The 23280-nt window shown below is 58.3% G+C and overlaps 1 protein-coding gene across 1 annotated transcript in view; it reads right to left on the bottom strand.

Moving 5' to 3' along the window:
* Positions 1–23280, bottom strand: part of ABTB2 (ankyrin repeat and BTB domain containing 2) — a 167005-nt gene continuing 143725 nt past the window's right edge. The window contains exons 4-17 of the mRNA XM_045557782.1: positions 18457–18609; positions 16634–16799; positions 13712–13801; positions 13116–13217; positions 11432–11528; positions 10882–11017; positions 8884–9113; positions 7294–7472; positions 6783–6888; positions 6492–6594; positions 5910–6000; positions 1719–1787; positions 1381–1494; positions 1–330 (exon numbers count right to left, since the gene is read on the bottom strand). Of these exons, the coding sequence (XP_045413738.1) occupies positions 133–330; positions 1381–1494; positions 1719–1787; positions 5910–6000; positions 6492–6594; positions 6783–6888; positions 7294–7472; positions 8884–9113; positions 10882–11017; positions 11432–11528; positions 13116–13217; positions 13712–13801; positions 16634–16799; positions 18457–18609 (1834 nt within the window). The 3' untranslated portion in view covers positions 1–132. The remainder of the gene's footprint in view (positions 331–1380; positions 1495–1718; positions 1788–5909; positions 6001–6491; positions 6595–6782; positions 6889–7293; positions 7473–8883; positions 9114–10881; positions 11018–11431; positions 11529–13115; positions 13218–13711; positions 13802–16633; positions 16800–18456; positions 18610–23280) is intronic.

Consider the following 23280-nt stretch of genomic DNA (forward strand, 5'->3'; position numbering starts at 1 on the left):
CAGTACTGGCAGCTGGGGAAGGAGAGGGAAACTGAGCCCCCGAGAGCCTGGCTCCAAGAGGACCTACAACCACCTGGCGGGGCCCTCGCATGTCTACAGGCCCGGGTGGCCTTTGCCACCCCCGCAGGTGCCTCACACCCGGGAGGTGATGTAGACAGAGTGCACGCGCTCGGCCAGGGTGCTCTGCAGGTCCTGCAGCGGGTCCAGGCCCTGCACTTTGCTGCTGCGGCTATAGATGAGCTGCCGGAAGGAGTCCTGTTCCAGCAGGGCCTTCATGTGCTTGAGGAAGAAGCCCTCACAGAACAGGGCCAGTTCTGGGGCATTGTGGATCTGCAGGGGCAGAGAGAGGAGCCGTGAGGCCCATGGCCTTAGCACAGCCACACCTGAAACCACCCACCCTCCCCCAAGTCTTACACATGGCCAACGTCCTGCTTAAGCCTCACCCGGGTCCTGGGGGCGTTGTTCCCTGTCTCTGCATCTTGAGGCCACCTCCCCTTATCTGAATTGCTTCCGTAACCATCTCCTTGGAGAAGGACCCATCTGGGTCCAAATCCCAGCTGTGCCACCAGGAATGTTACTGAAGTCTTACTCTGGGCTCCCATCGTTTTCCTTGCGTACATCGCACTGTCACGCTGCCTCGTTAAGTGGCAGTCATCCCCATGATTGGAAGCCCCTTCCTAAGGGCAGGGACAGGGACTGTCCAGCATCCAGCACAGGGCCCGGCACATGAGCGTGCACAGGGTAAATGCTCGATAACCATTCATTCGACAAATACCAAATGCCCACCCTGGGCCAGGCGCTGGGCGTTAGGTTCTAAGGTCAAGGTCTCTGCAAGGCTGTTGATGTTCTAGTTCGGGGGAGACAGAATCCAAGGAACCCCAGACAAGCAAGGTAGGTGCAGACAGTGCTCGAGGCTGTGCAGGAGATAAAGCTGGCATTGTGGTGGAGTGACAGGGTGGCCAGAGGCGGCCTGGGGACCTCAGCTGATGAAGGCAAAGGGCTGGTCTGGTGAAGAGCTAGGGCAGGAGCTTTCCAGGAAGAGGGAAGAGCTGTCATGAGAGCCCCGGCGTGGGGACAAGCTGAGAACACAGGGCTGTGTGGTCTGGTGGGCGAGGGGAGATGTGGGCGGCCCCTGGCGTGTGAGGCATGATTGGGGCCGGCTTTTATTCAGCCTGCAGGCAGAGGAGAACCTCTGGAGGGCTTACATAGGGATGTGACTTGGTCTTTGCACTTTTGGAAGAAGCTTGTGGATTGCAGGGTGGTGTAGGGAGGCCGGGCCGAGCCTCTACCCCTGCACTTCCCGGCCCACCCCCAGCACGGCCAGGCTGCGTGGAGCAGACCATGTGGTGGGAGAGGGCTGGTGGCGTCCCTGGGCCTCACCTTGGCGTATTTGTAGGTGTTCACGGCGCTCTCCACGCTGAGGGTCTGGGAGCACAGGATCTCGCAGTGCCTCTGCAGGGCGTCCAGCTGGAACAGGCTGGCAGCCGACAGCAGCTGGCAGGGAGGCGAGGCAGGCCTTGGGTGCCCACGGCCAGCTCTGGGTGCCCTGAGCTCCCCACCCGGTCCTCCTGGCCGCCCTGACCATCCCCACCGGGGGAGTCCCTCTCTAAGCCCAGGTGGGGCCTGTGTGCACAGTTCCTGCTCTCCGGGCAGGGAACGGACCCCACAAGGCCCTCACAGAGGGAGTGGGAGATGGGGCCGTTCCCCCAGGCACTCACCTCCAGGATGTCAGCGGTGGGGATGTGCAGGGACTCGGTTCCTCCGTAGTACAGGTACTGCATCATCAGCTGCAGGGGACAGGCCCGAGTGAGCCGAAGGGACCCACGTCACCAAGCCCCCGCAGGATGGCGCACCGCCTGCCCTCCCATCCTGTCCCTCTGCCTGCTGGTCCCCCAACGCTCAAACACTGGTCTTTCCCCAGAACGCTGCCTCTAGAAGCCAATCCCGAGACCCTCTCTCCTGACTCTGCCCGTGTGACACGCTCCCTTCCGTGGGGTGGTTTCTTTTTGATCCTAATGACAGCCCCATGGGCCGAAGAGGCGAGACGCTATTCAGAGCTGGGGAAACTGAGGCCCAGGGAAGGAAGATGACTTGATTCAAATCCCTCGGGTCTCCTCGCTCTCGCATTGCCCCCGGCCCCACCCTGCTCATGGCTCATTTTACACAGAGCCACAGGGCTCGGAGGAGACGACTGTCTAACAACCGGCTACCGTCAGAAAGCCACCTCTGGCCTGTCCCTGTCTGTGCTAGGACTCCGCTGTGGAGACGAGTCACACATTCTGACTCCCTGGGAACGAAAGCACAGAGCCCAGGCCACCAGACGTGGCGGTCTGGGAGGGGAACTATATCTAGTTGTGCCAAGGTCTCAGTTACACACTCTGCCATCGCGCTGGAGCAAGTGAGGTTCCCAGTTGGAAAAAAGAAAAACAATTCTTTCTAGTTGGCTAAAGAAACAGCCCCAGCAAGGAACTGGCAAGTGTGTAAGTAAACACAGCTCTGCCGGCACAGTCGGGCTCTGTTAGGACCAGCCCTTGGGCTGAGGAGGCACCAGAGGGTCTAGGAGACAGCCCGACCTCGAGGGGACAGGAGAGGAGGCTGGCTGCCAGCCTCCCCCGGGAGATGGGGGACGTCAGCCTCTCCCTCAGAGGAGTGGGAAGCTCCCAGGGCCTCCTGCAACCCCTGCTGGATCTGTGTGGAGCCTGGGATTGTACGTTAAATGTCCGTCTGTCCCTCCAGGAGGCCTAGGCCTGGGGTGGGCGTGGGCAGGCAGATCGCATCTTCCAGGACTCTGCTAAGGGATGGCCTCAGGGCAGCCCCTTGGCAAGGGCCTGGGCCAGGGACACAGGCGGCCACAGCCTGCAGCGACCTCCTGCTGCATCCTGGGAGTTGGTTTTGGCAAGGCCCAGCCATCTGTGGTCCATACGTCTCCCTGAGGCCACCTGAATGCATATGAGGCCACAAAGCTGCTCGCTTGGAGCCTTGCTAAGGGAGCTGGGCAGGCTGCAGGCAACGGCAGATTAATTTTGCACAGCCTGGCAGCCCCTGGCAGGACGTGGGTCACCTGCCTCTCAAAACCGGGCAGCCCTTGGGGCTAGGCAGCCAGAGGGCTGCTCGAGGAAAAGCCCCAGGCAGGACCAGCTGCAGGCAGCAGTTTCCTTCGGCCCTCAGGGGCCGCCGGGAAGCCCAGACTGCAGAAGCCAGGTTGGAAAGGCAAGGTTGGGCCCTTCTGAGCCAGTCCCCAATGCCTGGGTTTAGTTGACAGTGACCTGGGCAAGTCACTAGAACTGTGCTGCTGAACATCTGAAATGTGCCCGGTCTGGACTGAGATGTGCTCTGTTAAATCATACTGGATTTTGAAATCTCAGTATGAAAAAGCTGCAAAATATCTCTAACTTTTTACATTGATTGCATGTTGAAATGATAATGTTTTGGCTATACTGGGTTAACTAATATATTAAAATTAACCTGCTTTTTTTAATGTACTAGTAGTACATTTTAAATTATGCTACGTGGCCCACATTATCTTTCTATCTGACTGTACTGCCTCGATCTCCTTCTTCCTCCAGAAAACACAAGTAACCCGCCCTCCCCAGCACAGTGAGAGCCAGCGAGGTATCTGGAGACAGCTCTGAAACTCCCAGGCTGGTAGGGAAGCTGGATGGGTGGCTTCAGGCCGACCCCTCCAAGGGAGCCCAGAACGCAGGAGCCAAAGTCTGGAGGCCCCCCCCTGAAGTGACGCCCCACATAATGGCAGAGTTCTATTCCCAGAGAACCCACGGGGCAAGGCCGGTGCCCTGGGCCAGGCTGGAGCAGAACTCAGAGAGAGGCCGGGTAAGGGAGGGCCGGACACTTCCAAGGCCCACATGTGAGACCTGACATCCCCATTTACCTCCCAACCACCCCGAGAAGTCATCAAGGGGCTGCTCAGCCCTCCCCTGTGCCAGGTGAGCGGTGGCAGCCTTGGTGGGCAGCTGAGTCAGCACACTCTCCCCTGCCGGCCGGGGCCACCATGTCCACACGTGTGCACTCCACTCCCCACCAATCCCGGCCGCCCCTCCCGGACCTGCCTCCTGTTGATCTGACCGTGACCCCAGCGCACCTGGACTTTGGGCTTCTTAGCCAAACACGTGTCCCAAGCTGCCTCCTCCCCAGAGAGTTCGGATCAGGGGACGGGGAGGAGCCACCACTCTGCTGCCTGTGCCAGACCCTGGGCCCTACGGCCGTCAGTTACCAGGGCCCATCTGCACTCCCCTGCTCTACTTCCCTTCATCCCACCAGCCACCACCCAGCACCAGCCACTCAGCTGGACTCCTCACCTGCTCCTAGCTGGCCCCCTGGAAGTAGCCATGTCCCCTTCAACCCCTTCTTCACCTCTAAATGCAAACTTGGCCACTCCAAACACCCTAGCTTTGAGTTCTGGTTCTCTCTCTCCCCAGCTATGTGGCCTTCAGCAAGTTACTCAACTTCTCTGCGTATCTGGCCCCTCACCTACCAAGAGGGGATGACAATACCCCCGACACCTCCTAGAACTGTGCTGAGGCTCACGTGGAAAACGGGCAAAGCACTCAGAACCAGGCCCGCCTCGCCGTCAGTGCTCACGACCTCATCCTCTGCTTCAAACGTTCAGAGCTTCCAACTGTCCCTGGGTTAAAGGTTGAGCCCTCCCTGCTATGGCTCCGTGGGGCAGCTTCAGACTCACTTCTGGATGTTCTTCTGAACTGTTGTCCAGACTAGACCAGAGGGCATTTCCTGCACACGTCACAGACTCTGGCCTCTGGGACTTAGCATGTGCTGTTCCCTCCACCTGGAGCCCCGGACAACTGGCTGCCTGGCCCAGTCCTTGAGACCCCAGCCCGTCACTGCCTGCAGGAGGCATCCCTCATCTCCCCACGTACCTTTCCTGCACCCCAAGAACCCCCTGGGCTTCCCTCACCACAACCATCACACTCTTCCATAGTCCTGTCTCCTTGTGGGCAGGATCCATCCAGTTTGCTGCTCCTTCCACCCATAAATGGCTAAATACTAAATAAGTGACTAAAGGGAACATGAAAGAGGAACTGAGCCACCTCAGATGGTGGCCGCCTGGGATCACACCCATTCCACCACAAACCCACCCTGCGCAGGGCAAGGCCCTGGGTCCACCCACCTGCTGCCTCCTGGCCTCAGTCCCAGCCCTTAAGGGTCAGCCCTGAGCCCCTGCACAACCTAGAAGTCTCCAGTCACTGCTTTCCCGAAAGGAGCTCTCACCGGGGCTCAGCTGAGATCCCAGCCAGGGCTCTGCCTCCAGACCTCGTTGGCTCCGACAGGAGTTTCTATTACGTAACTTTCTGTGTTCTGCAAAACCCAGAGCCTAGAAGACTTGACTTTCATCTTCTATAACCAGGATGTGCTCCTCACGGCCTTTTCTGCTTGGCCAGCATGGCTGGGGGGTGATGCTGGGGGCAGTGACCGGCCTACACCAGCACTCCCCAAACTGCACACGAGCCACCTGGGCATCCTGTGACGATGCATGTTCTGGTGCAGGAGGCGTGGGCTGGGGCCTGGGGTCCTGCATTCCCAGCAAGCTCTCGGTGATGCTCATGTGCCGGGAGCTCACTCTGACGACAAGGGCCCCCAGGCCACATGTGTGGCACGTGCCTGTCCTCACACGTCTGTAGGCTGCCTGGCCCACCTGTCCAGTGGCAAGAGCCCGGGACCTGTGGGACAGGCTCTGAAGCTGCAGCCGCACAACTGATGGCTGCTCTGGCACAGGGAAAGACCCGGATGCTCTAAATGGGCCGACGATTCAACAAAACACAGAACCACTGGGAGCAGCCTGGAAAATTAGGAGAGCGACGCACAGCTGCCCCCTAGGGCAGGCTCCTGGGGGGAGGACATTCCCCCAGATGGCCGCACCAAGACCCACCCACCTGAAAAATGTGGTACTTCATGTCGCTGATCTCAATGGTCTTGCTGCTGTCCCCGTCTTGCTCTGATTTATTGGTCATCAGCGTCTTAAACCTGGAGCAAAGGAGACGGAACAAGGCAGGTTTTGAACGTGACTTTTTGTCCATCACTGAGCAGTGACGGCACCATCCGTCACCTGACCCGCTACCGGGAGACAGGGCATTTGAAAGATTACTGCCGTGCTCCCAAAATAATTCTCAGCAAGTGACATTTTACACAGTGCTGACAGCGGGGCTGAGCCCCATTCTGTCACTGCTGCCCCCATACACGCGATCTGACGCCTGTGGCCAGAACACTGACTCCTTGTTCCAGGATATTTATGTTTTCTAATAATCAAAAACAATACCCGGGCCAGAAAGAAGACCCCCTCTTACCTCCCCCTGGAGGACTCCGGCCCACTCCTCCTGCCCCACCCAGCCTGCCTCAATTCCCCACATGGGGCAGGTGGGCTACAGCCCCAGCCGGCCGCCCTCTGTCACCTCGAATCTGAAACCAGCTGCCCTTGCATCCCTAGGGCTGGGGCTTTGTTATCCGAGGCTGCCTACCTGTTGGACGCTGTCACCAGCAGGACTTTATGTGCATAAAACAGCTTTCCTTCCACGAGGAAGGTCACATCCGACATCTCCTTGTTGTTCAGAAAGTGAGGATCTGCGAAGAAGGGAGGGAGAGGGACGTGGCCGAGGCGTCCACCTCTGGGAGTTTCTTAAGTGTGCTGCGAGGTGTGTGTCGGGGCAGGGACACAAAGGTGAGGGACAGAGAGACTGAGGCCGAGGCCTTGGCACTCAGAGATGAGGGAGGGAAGGACGAGGGCAGGGTGCATGGAGACGGGCCTTCACCTAGCCTGGCCGGCAGGGTCTTCCGGATCTCTGGGATGCTGGGGATGGGGCTGGAGCCGTAGCAGTGGGTGAAGATGGCAGCCAGCTGCTGGGCGACAGAGTCGTTCTGCGGGAGAGGGAGAGAGGCCCGTTAGCTTGTCCCCGTGCCGCTGATTACAGCAGCAGATACGTCAGGCTGGTGTCAAAAGTCCAGGTCTGGATTAGGGCAGCCGCTGTCTTTTGTTCCTGCTGGATCTGGCTTGGCAAGAGATGCCTGCGCTTCCATCAGCGAGTCCCCAAATGGCTTTTCTGGCCAAGTTCCAGTCCAGACACATCCACGGCCCCTGCCCTCTGCAGCCGGGCCGCTGAGTCTGCGTGCTGGGGGTGGGCGTCCGTCCGTGTGCGTGGGGGTGCCTGTGTCTGCCTGTCTGTGTGTCCATCCACCCGTCTGTCCTGTGGCCCGGGTCGGGGCTGTGGGCTGGGGAACCCGGGGCTCCCTGGGCGTGGGGTGGGGGCTGCCGGCCACACTCACTTTGCTAGTCTTGAGGATGTCGAACAGGAGCTGCAGGCCCTCGGTCACCAGCTCCTCATTGTACTCCTCCTCCTTGATGGAGCCGAAATCCCGCAGGAGGCTCTGCACCACCGAGTACCGCGACTGCGAGAAGGAGGTCCTCAGCGACTCGATCCAGATGTGCAGCTTCCAGGGCACACCTGGCCCAGGCAGGGAAAGGCAGGCAGTCACGCGCCTTGGCAGCGCGCTGCCCATGCCGACCCCACCGTTCTCCGGCAGGACGTGCCCCGTGTCGTGGAGTGCCCCACCGCCCCTTCGCTGTGTGCTGAGCGGCTGTCTCGCCTGGTTCGGCCACACAGTGAAAGCCCTAGCTCACGCCAACAGGCCTTGCTGGGTGGTCAGAGGGCAGTTCCAGGTTCTCTCTGGATGAGGTGGAGGAATGGCTGTGGCCTGACACAGGGAACCCGAGCTCTGAAAACTGACAGCCCGGCGGGGGATTTGTGAGTGTGGCCCCACGGCCCACAGGAGCCCTGTTGCTTGTTGGACCCCAAAATTATTTGCTAGGGAGGACCTATTAATTCTGGAGGGGTGGCCAGGTGGACTCGGGTGCCTGGAAAATACGCAGGGCATTCAAGGACACACAGGCCCTGAAGTGAACCTGCCCCTGTCACAGAGGGGGGCCCAGCCCCCAGGAGGCTGGCCTGTCCGTGCACACCCGGGGCAGACGATGACTGTGCACGAGCTCCCCACAGCGTGTCAGTGGGGCCCCAGAGTCGCTTACAGCTGCCGGGGGCAGTTCAAGACATAAACTAGTCACGTTCCTGGTAATGAGAGAGATGGCTTCTTAGCCCCGGCCTCACTGGGGATTACAAGAGATGGCATTCCCAGGGACACGCTGTTGGAGGTGGTGCTAGCACCCTCAGGTTACCGACCGCAGGTGGGAGCGACAGCCCCACTTTACAGCAAGGAACACGGAGGCAGGCGACTCACTGCTCCGGCCCAGCCCCGGGGGGTTGCGTGTGGCGGCCCTGTGATGACAGCCTGGCTGCCGGGTTCCAAGTGCTCGCAGCAGGCACCGCGCCTCATGCTTTAGGTGACATCATCCCATTCCTAGATGATGATCGTGAGCACCAAACCCCCGGGCAGAGAAGGGAATGGAGACTTGGAGAGATTACATGGTGTGTGGCCAACACGGGCTCTGACCCAAGTCTGTGTGTCTGTCTGAACAGCCTCCCTGGAGGACACAGACAGTCCACAGACTGGAAGACCGAAGCAGCGACGGAGGCTGGCCGAGGACAGGCAGGGTGGCTCACGGGGCTCAGTGCGCTACACAGCCCTGAGCTGTGCCAGCCAAGGGGCAGCCGGGGAGGACAGAGCCTGAGGGCAGAGGGCTGGGGCCGAGCCCTCGAGAGGTGTCACTCTGAGGACTGTCTGAGGCCCAGGGCACCTCCTGGCCTGGCCACGCCCTGTGCCCAGCCGCCCTGTGGGCCCCGCCCCCCTGGCCTGATGAAGGGCAGCAGGGAGTGACTGTGTCCACATGTGTGTGTGTACACATGTGCACATGCGTGCATATGTGCGTGCGTGTGTGCATGCATCCCTGCGCGGCCTTACCCAGCGCCCTCAGCTCCATGGTGATGTCCACGTAGCCGTGCTCGGCGCTGTAGTACATGGCCTCCTGCAGGGCCTTCGTGCGGGTCCGGCTCAGCCGCACGGGCCCCTCGCTGCCGCTGCCCTGGCTGGACGTGTCGCTCTCCTCCACACCCTCGGCCAGGATCTCCTCCAGGGACAGCACGTCTGCTTTGGCCTGGTGCGGCTGCGTCAGGAGCTTCCTCAGGACGTTCCTGCGGGCCGGGGGTGGAGGAGGGTGGGGCCTGAGGTCCCACAGCAGGCAGTGGCTGCCCGAGCTGCCGCCCAGCGCCCCACTGCCCGGACGGGCTGCCGCGGGGCATCGCGGGCTCAGGGAGCTCCCGGTCTGCCTCTGCCACGCGGGGACACCAGTCCCCACGAGCTGGGGGGGTCAGGGGGAGGGTGCAGGGAGCCCCTCCCTCCTGCCACCCTGGTATTGCGGAGAAGTCACAGGCTTTGGGGTTGGGCAGGCTCTGCCATCCTGGCTGTGTGACCTCAGACTGGCTGTCCGCCCTCTCTGAGCCCTGACTGCTTTGTCACTGTAGAGCAGGGTGTCAGCGTCGCCCTGTCCCAGGGCTAACGGGAGGCTGCTGTGAAGGCATCAAATGCAGAGCCTGAAGCCCGGCAGGGCCTAAACGGCTGCTACGTGTGCGAGAGCGTCTGAAACGGGGGACACGCCTCGTTAAGGGCTCAGTCGCCCCTCTTGTTCCTAAGGATGAAGTGAGGTGAATGACGCAGAATTTGCTCAGGTTTACGAACGAACACCTAGAAGGTCAGACTGCACAGAGCAGGCTCCCCCGCCACTGCGTTTAGCCCTGTGGGGCCCGAGTGTCGCCATACGGGGGGTGAACACGTCCTGTCGCCTGGGATGGCAGCGGCACAGCAGGATGCAAAAGGCCACCCTGTGTGCCGACCTCCTCCACAGCAGCCCTGCGGGCCCCTCCGCACACCCCCTGCACCCTGCGCAGGACCAGGGCCACCCCCAGGGGCCAGACAGCTGGAGTCGGCGCCTCATCTGAGGCCCTGCTGGCTCAGGAGTCTGCAGAGCACCTCCCTTGTGCCGGGCTCCGTGTGTGAAGGGGAAGCAGCCCTGGTGCCTGTCCCCAGGGTCCTTCCCGTGCCCCAGACAGAGCGAGAGGAGGATGGGCAGGCAGGGAACCCCACGCAGGGTGGCGAGGCCACGGTGGGGGTGAATACGGGCGTGGGGAGGGATGGAGTGGCCTGGAGGCAGCCACGGTGACATGGCACCTGAAGGCTGAGGGCAGTCTGCGTGGGTGAATGGGGGGGCTGGGAAAGGCGTAGGGAAAAGGGGTCCCAGGGAAGGGACCACAGCAAGAGCATGTGTCTCGTGGCAACACGAGTCTGGGAACCGGAAGCAGGTGGCCTGCTTGCCCACCCTGCCTTTCTGGCCCCTTCTCTGCCCTCTAATAACCTCTCCTCCAGGCTCGCCCTGGCCCCGGTGCCGCCTGACAGCCCTGGCTCCCGCCTGCTGCTGCCCCGTTGCACCCCAGGTGGGCCCGGCCCCCCAGAGCGAGCTCCACCATCTGCTGCTGGAGCGGGATGCGATTTCACGCAGAGCCACCAGGAGCCTGTTCATGGCTCAGCCGTCCGTGGTGTGGAAGCTCCCGGGGCCCCTGAGGCCTTGCAGGCAGCATGGGAAGCCACGTGGTCCCGAGCAGGCCCTGGCAGCTACAGGGCAGAGTCTTCCTGGGCAATGGGACGGCCTGTCCTGGGCGTCAGGCCGCCCGGGCTCCAGTCCCAGGCCTGCCAGGAACCAGCCTCCCTCGTGTGCCCACCACCCGGCACCTCGGGGCCTCTAACATCCGGGCCCCTGCGCTGGTGGAGACCCTCATCTTTCTGGTTTCCTAACACACAGGCCCCCGTCTCTGGCCAGTGTCCGGGCCCAGCTCTTCTGCTCCCGCTGGGGAAACGGAGGCTCATCTTGGTGCCCACGTCACACATGCAGGAGTCCCGGGCGGGCACCTGTGGCCGTGGGCAGCCGAGTGGCTGAAGCAGTTCATGTCCTCGTGCAGGGAGGAGCCCATGCCGTTGGCTTCCAGCATGCTGAGGAGGGGGTCGGCGCCTCGGCTCAGCAGCAGGCTGACCAGCTCGTAGTTCCCTGGAAGACAAGGGGGACAACGTCGGGGACAGTGAGACGGTGGCTGAGCAGAGGTGCTGAGCACGGCGAAGGGGGAGAGGGATCCTCCAGACTCTGAACGAAGGAAGAAATAAGTAAACCCCGCGTTCATTTGCATTTGGTGGGGGTGACGTGGAGGTGAGAGGGAGACGGGAGGAAGGCGGCTGGCTGTGCCCTGCCACCGCGCCCCCTCCCCGGGCCCCAGAGGGAAGGGCCTCCCTGCCCTGCTGGGTCCTGCCTGGCGCCGAGCTCAGCAGAAGCACAGGGCGAGGGGAAGCCCCTCAATGGCTCAGGCGAGGCCCGCCACAGACCCCTGTACGTCCAGCTATGTCCCCAGGGAGGCTGGGTGACATTGCAGGGAAGGACCCTCGCTGGGCAGGGCAGTGCTAAACCTACCGGCCGCAGAGGCTAGCTGCAGGGGCGTCTCCGCGAAGCTGTCCTCGCCGCTGTTGACTGCAGAACCTTCCACGTGGGCGCCAGCGTCCAGCAGCAACTGCCAGGGGCACAGAGGAGGGGGGCACCGCTCAGCACGGTGGGGCATCTGGGAAGGGCTGGTGGAGGCTTTGTGGGACAGAGACTTTGCTTCTCTCCAGGCATGTGACTGAGACGCAGCCTACCTGGCAGCCGAGGGACTGGAACTTTAGAACTCCAGGTTACGCTCAGGGCTCAAAGTTTCTAGCATCTTCAACTCTTGTAGCCCTAGCCCAAGCCCCTAAGCTACGAGGACTTCTGAGCTATTTCTTTCTTTGAAATGCTGTCTCATAAGCTGGCTGCAACAGCCTTCCCAAGAACTCATGCACACAAGCAGGAAAGAAAGTGCCGCCCCCAGTCTACAGGGGTAAACTGAGGCTCTGGTGGCAGGAGGTGTTAGAGTCAGAAAGAGCAGGGTGCCAGTGCTGGCTGCTAACCAGTGAGTAACCTGGGCAGATCCTTCAACTCTCTGAGCCTCAGTCCTCCTCATCTACAAAATGGGAAGAGAGGCTGGCTTTGGAGTATTATTGGTGATTTAACAAAACTATGCTCAACAACCAGCTTTTAGGCATCTCGCCGGAGAGGTCTGACACCAACCCAGGCTGGCAGGTGGTGGCTGGAGCAGAGTGTCTTGGTCCAGAACAGCGGGGGGCCTCTTCCCATTCTAGCAAGGGCCGGCTTTGCCAGGGCACAGACAGGGCAGGGTTAACAGATACCAAGCAGTGCCAGCTGAGCCAGGCCTGGCTTTGCCTCAGGGCAGGGGTGGTGCTGGTGTGACTCAGTGGGTGACTTTCAGCTCCGTCTCACCTGCCCTGACCGGCTGCTCTGGAGGGAGTGACCTTCCAGCCTTTCCAGGCTCCTGGAAACCAGGCCTTCCTCAGAGCGTGCGCGGCAGTCTAGGGGAAGCCCGCCTGCCCCCGCCAGGAGGCCAGGAGTGAGGCGTCCAGGCTGCCCCCGGTCCCCTGTGGTGTGAGGGGCACAGGGGGACGGCCGTCTGCTGGAGATTGGTCAGTCAGAAACCAGCTGTGCCAGTGCCAGGGCCGTGGGGGCAGAGGCTGCCCATGGGGTGAAACTGGGCGCCAGTCCAGGCAAGCCCAGGGCACGGCCCTGCAGGCCCAGTCCGAGCTGAGGTCGGGGCTTTGCTGTGCAGCAGCCAGTGGGTAACGGCTGACAGGTGAGCTGTGCCAATCTGAGTCCCCTCGGAACTGGGAAACAGAGAAACTAAGCCTGTTCGTGGGGAGGGGACAGAACGGGACGGACAGCTGGCCCTGCAGAACTCACGAGGGGAGAGAACAGTGAAGGGTCAGGAAGAGGGCTGGGGGTGAGACTGCCGAGCAGACATGCCCAGAGACTCACCAAAGGGGACACAGAGCTGTCAAGAGGCACAACGGGCCTTGGGTGCTGCTTGGACCTGGGTCTTGTTTCCTAAAACTCCACGTGTATCCTTCCCCTAGCCCCTTCCTTAGGCACACTGGGTGGGTCGCTGCTGTCGATCAGGTGAGCAGATTTGCGGCAACCCCTCATGCAGCTGCGGCTGGGGCTGTGCTTGGGGCCCAGCTCACCTGGCAAGCTGAGGGAGGGGTACAGAGTTCACCTGGCAGGAGCTCACCTGGACCACAGAGATGTGTCCATGCAGCACAGCAAATGTCAGCGAGGTCCAGTGCCGGCTGTCGGGGTGGACGGATGGGTGCCTGGGAGAGTTGCTTGGAACCTGGAAAACCCCACAAAGGATCAGTGTTTCCTGTGCAGGTGATACGGGCCCCTGAGTGAAGGAAGTACCCTGCAGGGATGGTGAACAGGAGCCAACTCAAGTGCTTTCTACATTTGATTTGTAGTGTGTGCCTGGAGCATCATGTGGACAAGGCTTAAAAGGAAAGGATGATGTTCAATTAGTGATGCCTGCCCTGGGCAAAAGGTGGCAGAGGGGAAGCACTTTATGCCTCAGAGGGAGGCAGAGCTAGAAGTAACTGGGGATGGTAGGGATGGCTGGGGATTATTAGGTTGGTGAAAGGGAGAAAGAAGATGCCTCTCAGACACAGAGCCCAAATCCTCTTTCTAACTGTGGTCTCTGTGCATCTTGTCTTTGCAGACCTCCAAGACACATCTCAGGCGCTCAAAACAACACACCCAGCATGCTCGATGGAGACCTTGGTGTGGTCTTTTGCTGGGCTGGGACCCAGGTGCGGCTCTTTGGGGCCTCCTCACCTGGACGTCCAAGTTTGCCCCGGCATCAATCAACATCTGGACCATGGCTTCATCCCCGGCAGCACAGGCGTACATCAGCGGCGTCATACCCTGCGTGGGTCAGAGCCAGACGCTTAACCGTCTGAAGACAGAACACACCACACGTATCCCACTGTCCCACCACCCTCTGCCCCAGAAACCTCGGGCCCGGCCTCCTGCTTGGCACGGCTGCTCACGCTGGGCTCTCCCGGGCCCACGGGCCACAGGATGCTGGCAGGGAGAGTGGGGCATCACCATGGGCACCGCGGGACCCCGGAGGGCTGCGAAGCACTGTCAGACATGGTGCGAAGGCCACTTCTGCCAGGGGGAGCTGTCAACTTTCTACAAGTCACTTCTCTGTGCCTCAGTTTCCTGATCTTTAAACCGTGAACAACAACAGTATCTCCTTCATAGGGTGGTTGTAACGAGTGTGAGTTAATATGTATAATTGTGCTTCATACAGAATGAGCTTGCCTTGAAAGCTAACTAATCAAGATAACCACCACCCCGTCACTGCTGCTACGCTCTACTGCCACACGCCAGCCCACCCCGGGCCCCCTGCATGGACACCACCGTGCTGAGTGATCTCATTTAATCACCATAGTACGCCCCTTTGCGAGGTCCTGTTATTATCTCCATTTTACAGATGAGGAGCAGAGGAGGGGAATTAACTCCCCAAGGTCACACGCTGGAAAGAGGTAGAATTCGGGTCAGAACCCAGGTCATCACGAGCTGTGAAGCCCACGAGAGGGGGAAGCAGCGTCTGACTTTACACGTGGAGCTACGGGGCAGCTGGGAGTTTCCGAGAGCCGAGTCCGACCCCCGCGTTCAGGTGGGCAGGCAGCGGGCCGCCTCCCGGCCGGGCATCCTCCTCTGCAGCCGCCAACAGCAAAGGCCACGGCCCAAGTGTTTATCCCACAGCTGGGTCCCGACAAGCGTGTGTCTGGCGCCCTGCGATGTTATTTATTAGGTTATTTGTGTGCAGACAAGATCTCCTTCCCTCATAAATCCTTGCCTAGTGCCCAGAGATAAAGAAATGGCCCCGATTAGTCACGGGGTGAGGAGTGTTTACCCGCAGAGCAGTCTGTAAACACCACGGTGTGGGGACAAACAACACCGAGCACTCAGAGAAAAGCCAGCTGCAGCGGGGGGCACGTGGCTTGGTCTCATCCCCGTGCGCATATATGACTTCTTTTTTCTCTACACATCTGGACGCAATTGGGAGTTTAAACCACGGGATGAGCCCAGTGAGGAGAAACTCCTTTTTTCGTGTTGTCCCCATCCCCACCTCCAGGCATATGAAGGGGCTAAATAAAAAGAGGCTGATTAAGAGATTCCAGGGACTGTCATCACGTCAACAACAACATGACTACAGTAAGCACCATACTGGAAACAAGAGCCGGCAGAAGCGTTTACTGAGCCATTTACTTTGTGCTAGATGCAAACTTCTTGCAACAATTCTCCGTGGCAGGTACCATTATGCCCCATCTTAGAGGTAAGCAAACAGGCTCCTCAGGGAGGGAGACGAACTCCTCCAAGATGCCACAGCGCTTACGTGGCCGGCTGGGCCCTAAAAGACTCCACCTCCTCCTTCCTTCAGGACGAAAGCCCCCACAAAAGCCCTGGAGCCTGCGTCGACAGAGAGGCCTCTGAGAGATCCGACACCCAAGCCTGTCACCTGCCGCTGTCCTCCTGAAGCCCCATACGGCCCTCTGGTGTCCCCCCACCTCTGTCCCAGCACTTGCCCCGACTGCCCGGCCTCCATGCTCCTGTCCTTATCGTCCTCTTCCCTGGAACGGTGCCTTCCCGACTCCTCTCTGCTCAGTCCCAGTCCTGCCCCCCCCCAGGCCCAGTTCAAACCCTTCCAGCAGGAAGCCGTCCCTGGCTGTCCTGTCCCACCGTTGGAGTCCCCCCGGCCTTGCGGTTCACCTGGAGCTTCGTCACACCCTGCAACACGCTGTCATCTGTCTGAGGACACTATCTTCACTCCCAACTGCCATTCAACTTTCCCTGAGTTTCTGTGAGCTCGTCCAGACCACACAGTGCCATTATGTGCAGTCAGTGCTCTCAAAACAGCGTCAGAGAAAGCAATAGGATGCTCCACGGTGGTTAAGAGTCTGGACTCGGATTGCTTGGACTCTTCTCATCCCAGCTCCCCTCCTTGCCAGTGGTGTGACCTTAGGTAGAGCAGCCTCTCCCTACCTGAGATTCCTCATCTATGAAGTGGGGAAAGTAACAGCACCACATCATAGTGCTGCTGTCAGATCAAATGAGTTAATCCACAAGAAGCACTTACAACAACGCCTGAAACATAGTAAGTGCTGTATAAACGTTCGCTGTCCACAGCAAAAGCCAAACAGCACAACAAACGCAAAAACTTATCTATCTAAAATTGTAAATCACCTCCAACATTTCCTATCCGTTTTCCTGCTTCATTTTAGTCCTTAGCACTTTTCATTAATATTCTTTATGTTTTCTGTGTATGTTTCTTATCATCCGCCTCCCCCGCTAGAACGTCAGCTCCATGAAGGCAAGGGCTTCCACGGCCTGGCGAGTAGCAGCACACGGCATGTTCTAATGAAGCGCTAGCGATTGTTAGCCACAGCCGGACGCCAAGCTGACGCCTCTGGACTCCTTCCCAGCCTTGTGCCACCTGGGACAGGTGCCAGCGGCCCAGCCAAGGAAGCAGAATCCACATCACAAAGGTTCTCCACGGCCCACCAGAAGTCTCCAAGCGGATGTTCCACTCAAACCGGCAGGGCACGATGCAGGAGGTGCCCACCTCTTAGAAGCACAGAGCCAACCAGTCGCAGGCTTAGGACCGAGGGGATCGTGCCACCAACTCTGGCAGCTGTGAGCTGTCAGCTCTTATCCCCGAGTCCGGCCTGAGCTCTCAGAACATACCTGGTCATCCATGGTGTTAACCCCGTCTGGACCCAGGGCCTCGATGGCCTGGCTGATGAGGTCCGTCCTCCCGCAGTTGAGCATGCGGAAACCCAGATCCTGGTTGAATTTTTCAGTAGCTGCTCGGGCATCCAGCCTCCGGAAGGAACTGAAACAGCACTCGGGTCTGCCCAGAGGAGACCCGGAGGCGTGTGAGCAGGACTGTGCGTGGACTCTTTCTGCTGGGACGCTGCCTCTCGGTGACCCGTGACACAGCTGTGTGAGGCTGCGTGGATGTGAGGATGGGTAGGGGGAGGTCTGGGAATTGTGATCAGATCAGCAATGATTGTCCCCATAATGTTCTGTGGCATGAAGAGCACACATTTCTGCTTTTCTACAAACACGTTAAGAAGTGCTCTGAGCTCTCAGGAGCTGTCGGCTGGCAGAAAACAAGAGTCTCATCTAAAATCAAGTATTAGGGGCTGCCCTCAGGAAAAGGAACTCCAGCTTGGGCTTGTGCCACTGCACTTAGCTATATACTTTCTGCACAGAGGAGTCTGCACCTCGGCCTATAAAACAAGCATTATGCCCAGGTTCTACGTTCTCTCTCCTTAAGGCTTCCTGGTGAGGCCCAGAAATACCAAAGGGGTGGCAGAGGGTGCCCTAGAATCCTCTTTGCAGTCAACCCAACCTACTAAGGAGAGTCACAGGTAAAACCTGTGCCTACGGAGGGCACACCACAGATGTCCAACAGGCAGCTTTAGCCTTGGTTGGGCCAAAGTGTAGAAAGTTCACATCTTAGAATGAGGTTTGGCATTCACCATGGAGACAGAGGAGGCCATAACTGGGGTTAGGAAGGGGGTCAAAAAAATGACATAAGGGGGCTGGGTGCAGTGGCTCATGCCTATAATCCTAGCCCTCTGGGAGGCCAAGGCGGGTGGATCGTTTAAGCTCAGGAGTTTGAGACCAACCTGAGCAAGAGCGCGACCCCATCTCTACTAAAAATAGAAAGAAATTAGCTGGACAACTAAAAATATATAGAGAAAAAAAAATTAGCCGGGCATGGTGGCACATGCCTGTAGTCCCAGCTACTTGGGAGGCTGAGGCAGGAGGATTGCTTGAGCCCAGGAGTTTGAGGTTGCTGTGAGCTAGGCTGACGCCATGGCACTCTAGCCTGGGCAACAGAGTGAGACTGTCTCAGGAAAAAAAAAAATACATATATAAGGCTCTCAGAGGCCAAGGATGGCCAGAAGGGAGCTTCTCCAAGAAGAGCTCCTTCAGGGAACTAGTCCACTACAAGAGAGGCACTTATAGAAGGAAATTAAGGGCTTGTGGCTGTAGGGACCTGGGTTTGACTTAAGGCACTTTGCTGGCTGAGTGTCTGAGGGCAAAAAAGATACTGTTCCTCCCTGACCTCAGCTTCCCCATCTGAAAGGTGGGCACAGCGTCCCTTCTCTAGTGTTGGCGTGAGGACTAAGATAAAGCACCTAGAAAGGAAGGGCTAGAGAGAAGGGTGGCAATCACAGGGACGGAAGAAAGAGAGTGCCCACTGCCAACTGTCACCCCCCAACCATCCCAAAGAGACGTGTGAGCTCTCCTGCCCAAACCCAAATGCCCGTCTGCACCGTGTGGCAGAACAGCAGTCCCAGAAAGCAGCGAGGTCTAGCATAGATCTGTTCCAATACTCAGCCTTGGCGTCTGCAGAGGACACGCTTAGAGCAGCTCGAATGCGCTGCAGCCCCTGCTCTCTGACCCCCTCACACCCCCGGGAGAAGAAGGGAGCGCAGGGGAGCTGTGGGGGCTGCTCACAAATCCTGGGGCCTCCCTCCTCCCCGGTTCCGTACTTGAGCTGCCGGGGTTCGCAGTCCAGGCCGGGCAGCAGCAGCCGGGCTGCCTGCCGGATGTCGCCGCTGTCCACGGTGAGGCTGCGGCGGTGCTCTGCGTAGGTGATGGCCACGCGCATCCACTCCATCAGGGGCGGCAGCAGCATGAAGGGCCTGCGAGGCAGCAGAGAGAGGGTCAGGCCGGGTGGCTGTGCCCTGAGGGCAGAAGGGGACCTTCGGCACACGCACTCTCAGAGGACGGCCACCAAGGCTAGTCACCGCTTGGAGGGACCTGCTCCCTCTGCTCGCAGAAACCCCGACTGTACCCCCAGTGCATGGGCGCCTTGCCCCGGAATTCGTCACAGGCCATTAGTGGAGCCCGAGGGCCCTTCGGTGGCCAGTGACAGAAGGGGTTCACCAGTGTGGGGAACGGGGACTCTTGCTCCCTCCAGAGAACTCAGCCAGAGTCTCCAGGTCTCCCTCTCTGCAGAGGGGAGAGACGGGCTCCTGGGCTGCGGGGTGCAGAGCAGAGTCTACCAGGCGCTGGTTCCAAACCCGGCTGTGCCGCCAGCAGCGAGTTACAGTGACAAACACACCCTGAGCCTGTCTTCTCCATCTGTAAGGCGGTGACACCTTCTCGGGGTTGTTCTGAGGCTAAATGAGACGATGTTTATTATACCATATGTGTGTCGTTCACAGTCGTTTCTTCCTCACCTGGCACCTAGGCTGAGCCGGGGCCTGTGTCACCTCCCGAGCCAGGCCAGGGTGGCCCCTAGTTTGGCGCTCAGGGAGGAGTGGCAGCCCCAAGTGCCACAGAGAGGAATGGCCCTAGTGGCCCGTGTGACACCAGGAGGCCACGGGAGCAGGGAGAGGCCGTCCCGCCAGGCCTCAGAGCTGCGAACTCCCGGGACACCGTTGTAAGTGCGCTCAGTGGCACCAGGGGGCGCCATCCACACAGAGTGTGACACGTGCAGGGCCTCAAACCGTGCTCAGGCCCCACCCTCTCTGCCAGGCCTTTCCCCTTCCACCCAGGGAGGGGTCTACTCGCTCCTGAGGGTCACTTGGGAGACCTCCTCGGGAGACCCCTCACAGTCCAACATGTCTCACTGCCGCGGAGGGGCCCCAGTCTTTGGCTTCATAACTCAGTGGACACCCAGCCTGCTCTGCCCAGAGTGGACGGAGCTCTTCCCACGGAGGGTCACAGGAATGAGGCTGTTCTCTCTGATGACAGCCCAAGTCACCTCCCAGCTCCTGCCTGCGTGCCCGGCCCCTCCTGCTGCCTGCCACCCTCGTCCTTCCTTTCAAACTGAGCCAGGGAGTGGGCACCAGGCCAGGGCAGCCAGCCAGTCCCCCAGGCACCCCCGCTCCCTCTGGGCTCTTGGAGCACTGGGCCTGTGCTGTCACTGCTGTCCCTCCCCTTGACATGCAGCGAAGTACCGTGACCAGGAAACAGTCATCCATTCTCTCTTCTCGGCTACCGCGCAAGCCAACGCCAGGGAACCAGCCAGAGATTGCCCGACAGGGAACCAGCCAGAGACTGCCCTCGGAATGCCTGTCTCGGGCCTCCAAAAGCTTAAGCCATCTCCAAAGTTTTACAAGTTTCTCTCCTTGAAGGCAAAGGATGCTTTTATTTAAAAAAACTAGCAAAGAAAATACAGATACTCTCCAACTTAGGACAGGGCTACATCTCAATAAACGCACCGTAAGGTGAAAATATCTTAAGTTGGAAATGTGTTTAACACACCTAACCTACTGAACGTCAGAGCTTGGCCTGGCCCACCTTAAACATGCTCAAAACATTCACATCAGCCTAAATCGTCTCACACAAAACCTGTTTCATAACACAGCAGTGAACAGCTCGTGTATTTGCTGGCTATGCCTGAAACGGAAAGGCAGGACGTGGGCACCCAAAGCGTGGTCTCCGCTGCATTCGAGTATCACTTTCACACCATCATTAACACTGAAAAACCCGAAACTGAACCATCGTAGGCCAGGGACTGTCTGTAATCACATGTGACCTTGAAGGGACTGCATCTGGGAAGCTATTTGGATGTGCTGGTTCTGTCATTTCAGGAAATATTTCTGGGTTTGAGTCACTTAACTGGTCCACCGCATGTACCCATCGGTGTGCGGAGGGGGCCGCAGGCTGGGAAAGGATGCCCAAGACCTCCCCTCTGCCACCAGGACACACCAGACCACCGGCACTCACGGTCCTCACGCCCACCCTGCCCCTCCCTCGTGAGACTGAGGAGCTCCCATCTGTGCTGGTCTAGATCCTATTTATTCTTCAAGGCTCAGTTCCAATGCCACCTCCTTCCAGAAGCCTTCTCAGACTCTCTCTTCCTGACTCTTCCTTCTAAGGACAGGAATGATGCCTTCCTCACCTCTGTGTTCTCCCAAGTACGCCCACCCTGGGGCCTGACACAACAGGCCCTCAGTAAGTGCTGACTGACTGAAAGCATAGATGCGTATAGTGTGAAGACCCCTGGTTTTCGGTGACGAACCAAATCATGTTTCTGCCCAGAATGTTCAAGGGCCTCGTGCTGACTGATGAGAGTGGGAAGTTGGGATTCCCTGGGGGGAACTTGTGTGGTCTGCGAACAATCCGTTCATGAATTATCCCTCTGTTTACAAGATCTCCCTTGATCATGAATGCCCATTTAAATTCCCCCCAAATATTTTTGAATTTCACAATTCTTATATGACAAAGCTAGAATACAAGCTTAAAGACACATTTCTATGTATCAGTCCTGCTGATTCCAGGGAAAGCCGGAAAGATACTCGTGGATTTGCCAGCTATTCTTCCCTACTGTGCCCAACGGCCGGGACAAAACCCCAGGTGTGGCCACGAAACCTCTAAGTGGGCATCTCCCACTGCACTAGGGGAAATCCAAGAGGGGATCTGGGAATCCATGAAGTCCAATCAGATGGTGTGTTGATTCATTCTCCTGCTCCATGCTTCTTAGCATACTAGGTCAGCACATGAGAAAAACACAGGACTGACTACCTCGGTGGGGGGAAGCTCGGCCTTCATTTTACCATCTTGGCTAGAGATGTAGGAAGTTGAAAACTACCTTTCCCAGACTCCTTTGCAGCTGGGGTTCTGGATGCAAATTAGGTTTTACCATTAAGACGAAGCTTCCTGAGATCTGGTAAGTGAATGCAAGGCAGAGGCCACCTTTGTGTCCCCTTTGTCTGCTTTTGCTAGCAAACCAGACCATGAAAAGATGAGGTTTCTTTTTTTTCCCCTACAGATCATTACAATGTCCAGTTTGTACCTTCCTGGTGCTTCAGAGGTAGTGGTAGAAGTGATGGAGACAATAGCAAAGACCTCGGCTTCCAGCTCCCACCCTGAATTGCAGCTCCAGGTGTGTGTTCAGACGCAGGGCTGTCTCACAGGGCAGGCGCCAGTCTGCTGATGGGCAAGTTCTGTATTGTCCTTGGGGTCACTCCTGGATGCTCACCCTAGAACCTGCTCCTGGAGCTCTTCCAACTACTCTGTGAGCACCCAATTCGCTGCATTAAATCCCTCTCCACTTAAAACATCTAGAATGTTCTCTGTTTCCCGAATTGAACACCGATTAATGCTCTCAACAGACAGAAATCTGGTGCCCACCTACACCTGTGCCCATCTGTGCCGGCACCCCACTGGCCTCTGCAGGCTTTTCTCCTCGGCATACCCACCTCCCTGGCCTGTGTCCACGGGAAGGTAAAAGCTAAACAATTCATGGACTTTTTCAGGAACATCCTTCCCACGGGCTGTGGGTTTCAGGCTACTGTTTCCTTTCTGGTAATTTCATCTAGCCCACTGGGCAGGCTGAGACGACCTGGCCTGCACCACTGGACCTTCTGGAAAACCCCTATAGAAACTCCCATCTGCAACAGTGTGGCTGTGTCACAACTCCAGGGTGAAAGGTTGGGAATGACCGATGTGTGAGCCATCCTCAAGATCTCTCTGCTTGCTCCCTCCCGTAGGAGGCAGCTGGTTCCCAATTGTTGTCATTGCCCCACGCGGAGCCTGGCCTGTCCGTGCCAGCACGCAGACGTCTGCAGCGCCAGAACCAGCGAATGCTTCAGGGCTGAAGAAATCCCCTGCGTTCGGCCCCTCTGCCTGCTGAATTGCCCCTTAGCTGGGTCCGATATCTCAGAATAGTGGTCTTCAAAAAAATTTCTTTTTGGTCTCAGAGCCCTATTTATACTCTTAAAAATTACTGAAGACCTCAAAGAGCTTTTGTGTGTGTTATTCTACTGATATCAACTGTGCCAGGAATTAAAACTGAGAAAACGTTAAAACACACAAATAGATGTGCTCACATCCATTTGCCGTTGGAGTGATGACATCATGATGTCACAGCCTCTGGAAAACTCCCCCAGACTCTAGTGAGAAAACGAGAACGAAAAGGCAAATAGCATCTTATTGCTGAAACAGTTTTGACCCTGTGGACTCTGGGACCCCCAGGGTGCCTGGACCACACTTTGAGGACTGCTACCCTAGCAGACCATGGCAGATCCCTGCGACAACACTGCTTGGGGCTGGTGTCAGGCCTGGGGACACGTGGTCTGGCGCATCCAGAATGGCCTGTGGTTTGCATGTGCATTCCTGGCCCAGGGACTCAGGATCCTAGACGACTTCCCTGCAGCAACCTCACTGGGGGAAAGTTCTAGTTTCTTTGATACAACTGAATTGGCCCTGTAACCTTGGGCAGATCATCATCCTCTTTGGGCCCTTCCTATTAAAGAAGAGATTGCTTAATTCAGTGGTTTCTCAACTTCTTCCATGGTGAGAACCCCTTTGCTTTTATTCCACAGACTCCACATGGCCGTAGCTACTGCACAGTGATCGAG

The sequence above is a fragment of the Lemur catta genome, chromosome 7, assembly GCF_020740605.2.
Source record: "Lemur catta isolate mLemCat1 chromosome 7, mLemCat1.pri, whole genome shotgun sequence".
Lineage (NCBI taxonomy): Eukaryota > Metazoa > Chordata > Mammalia > Primates > Lemuridae > Lemur > Lemur catta.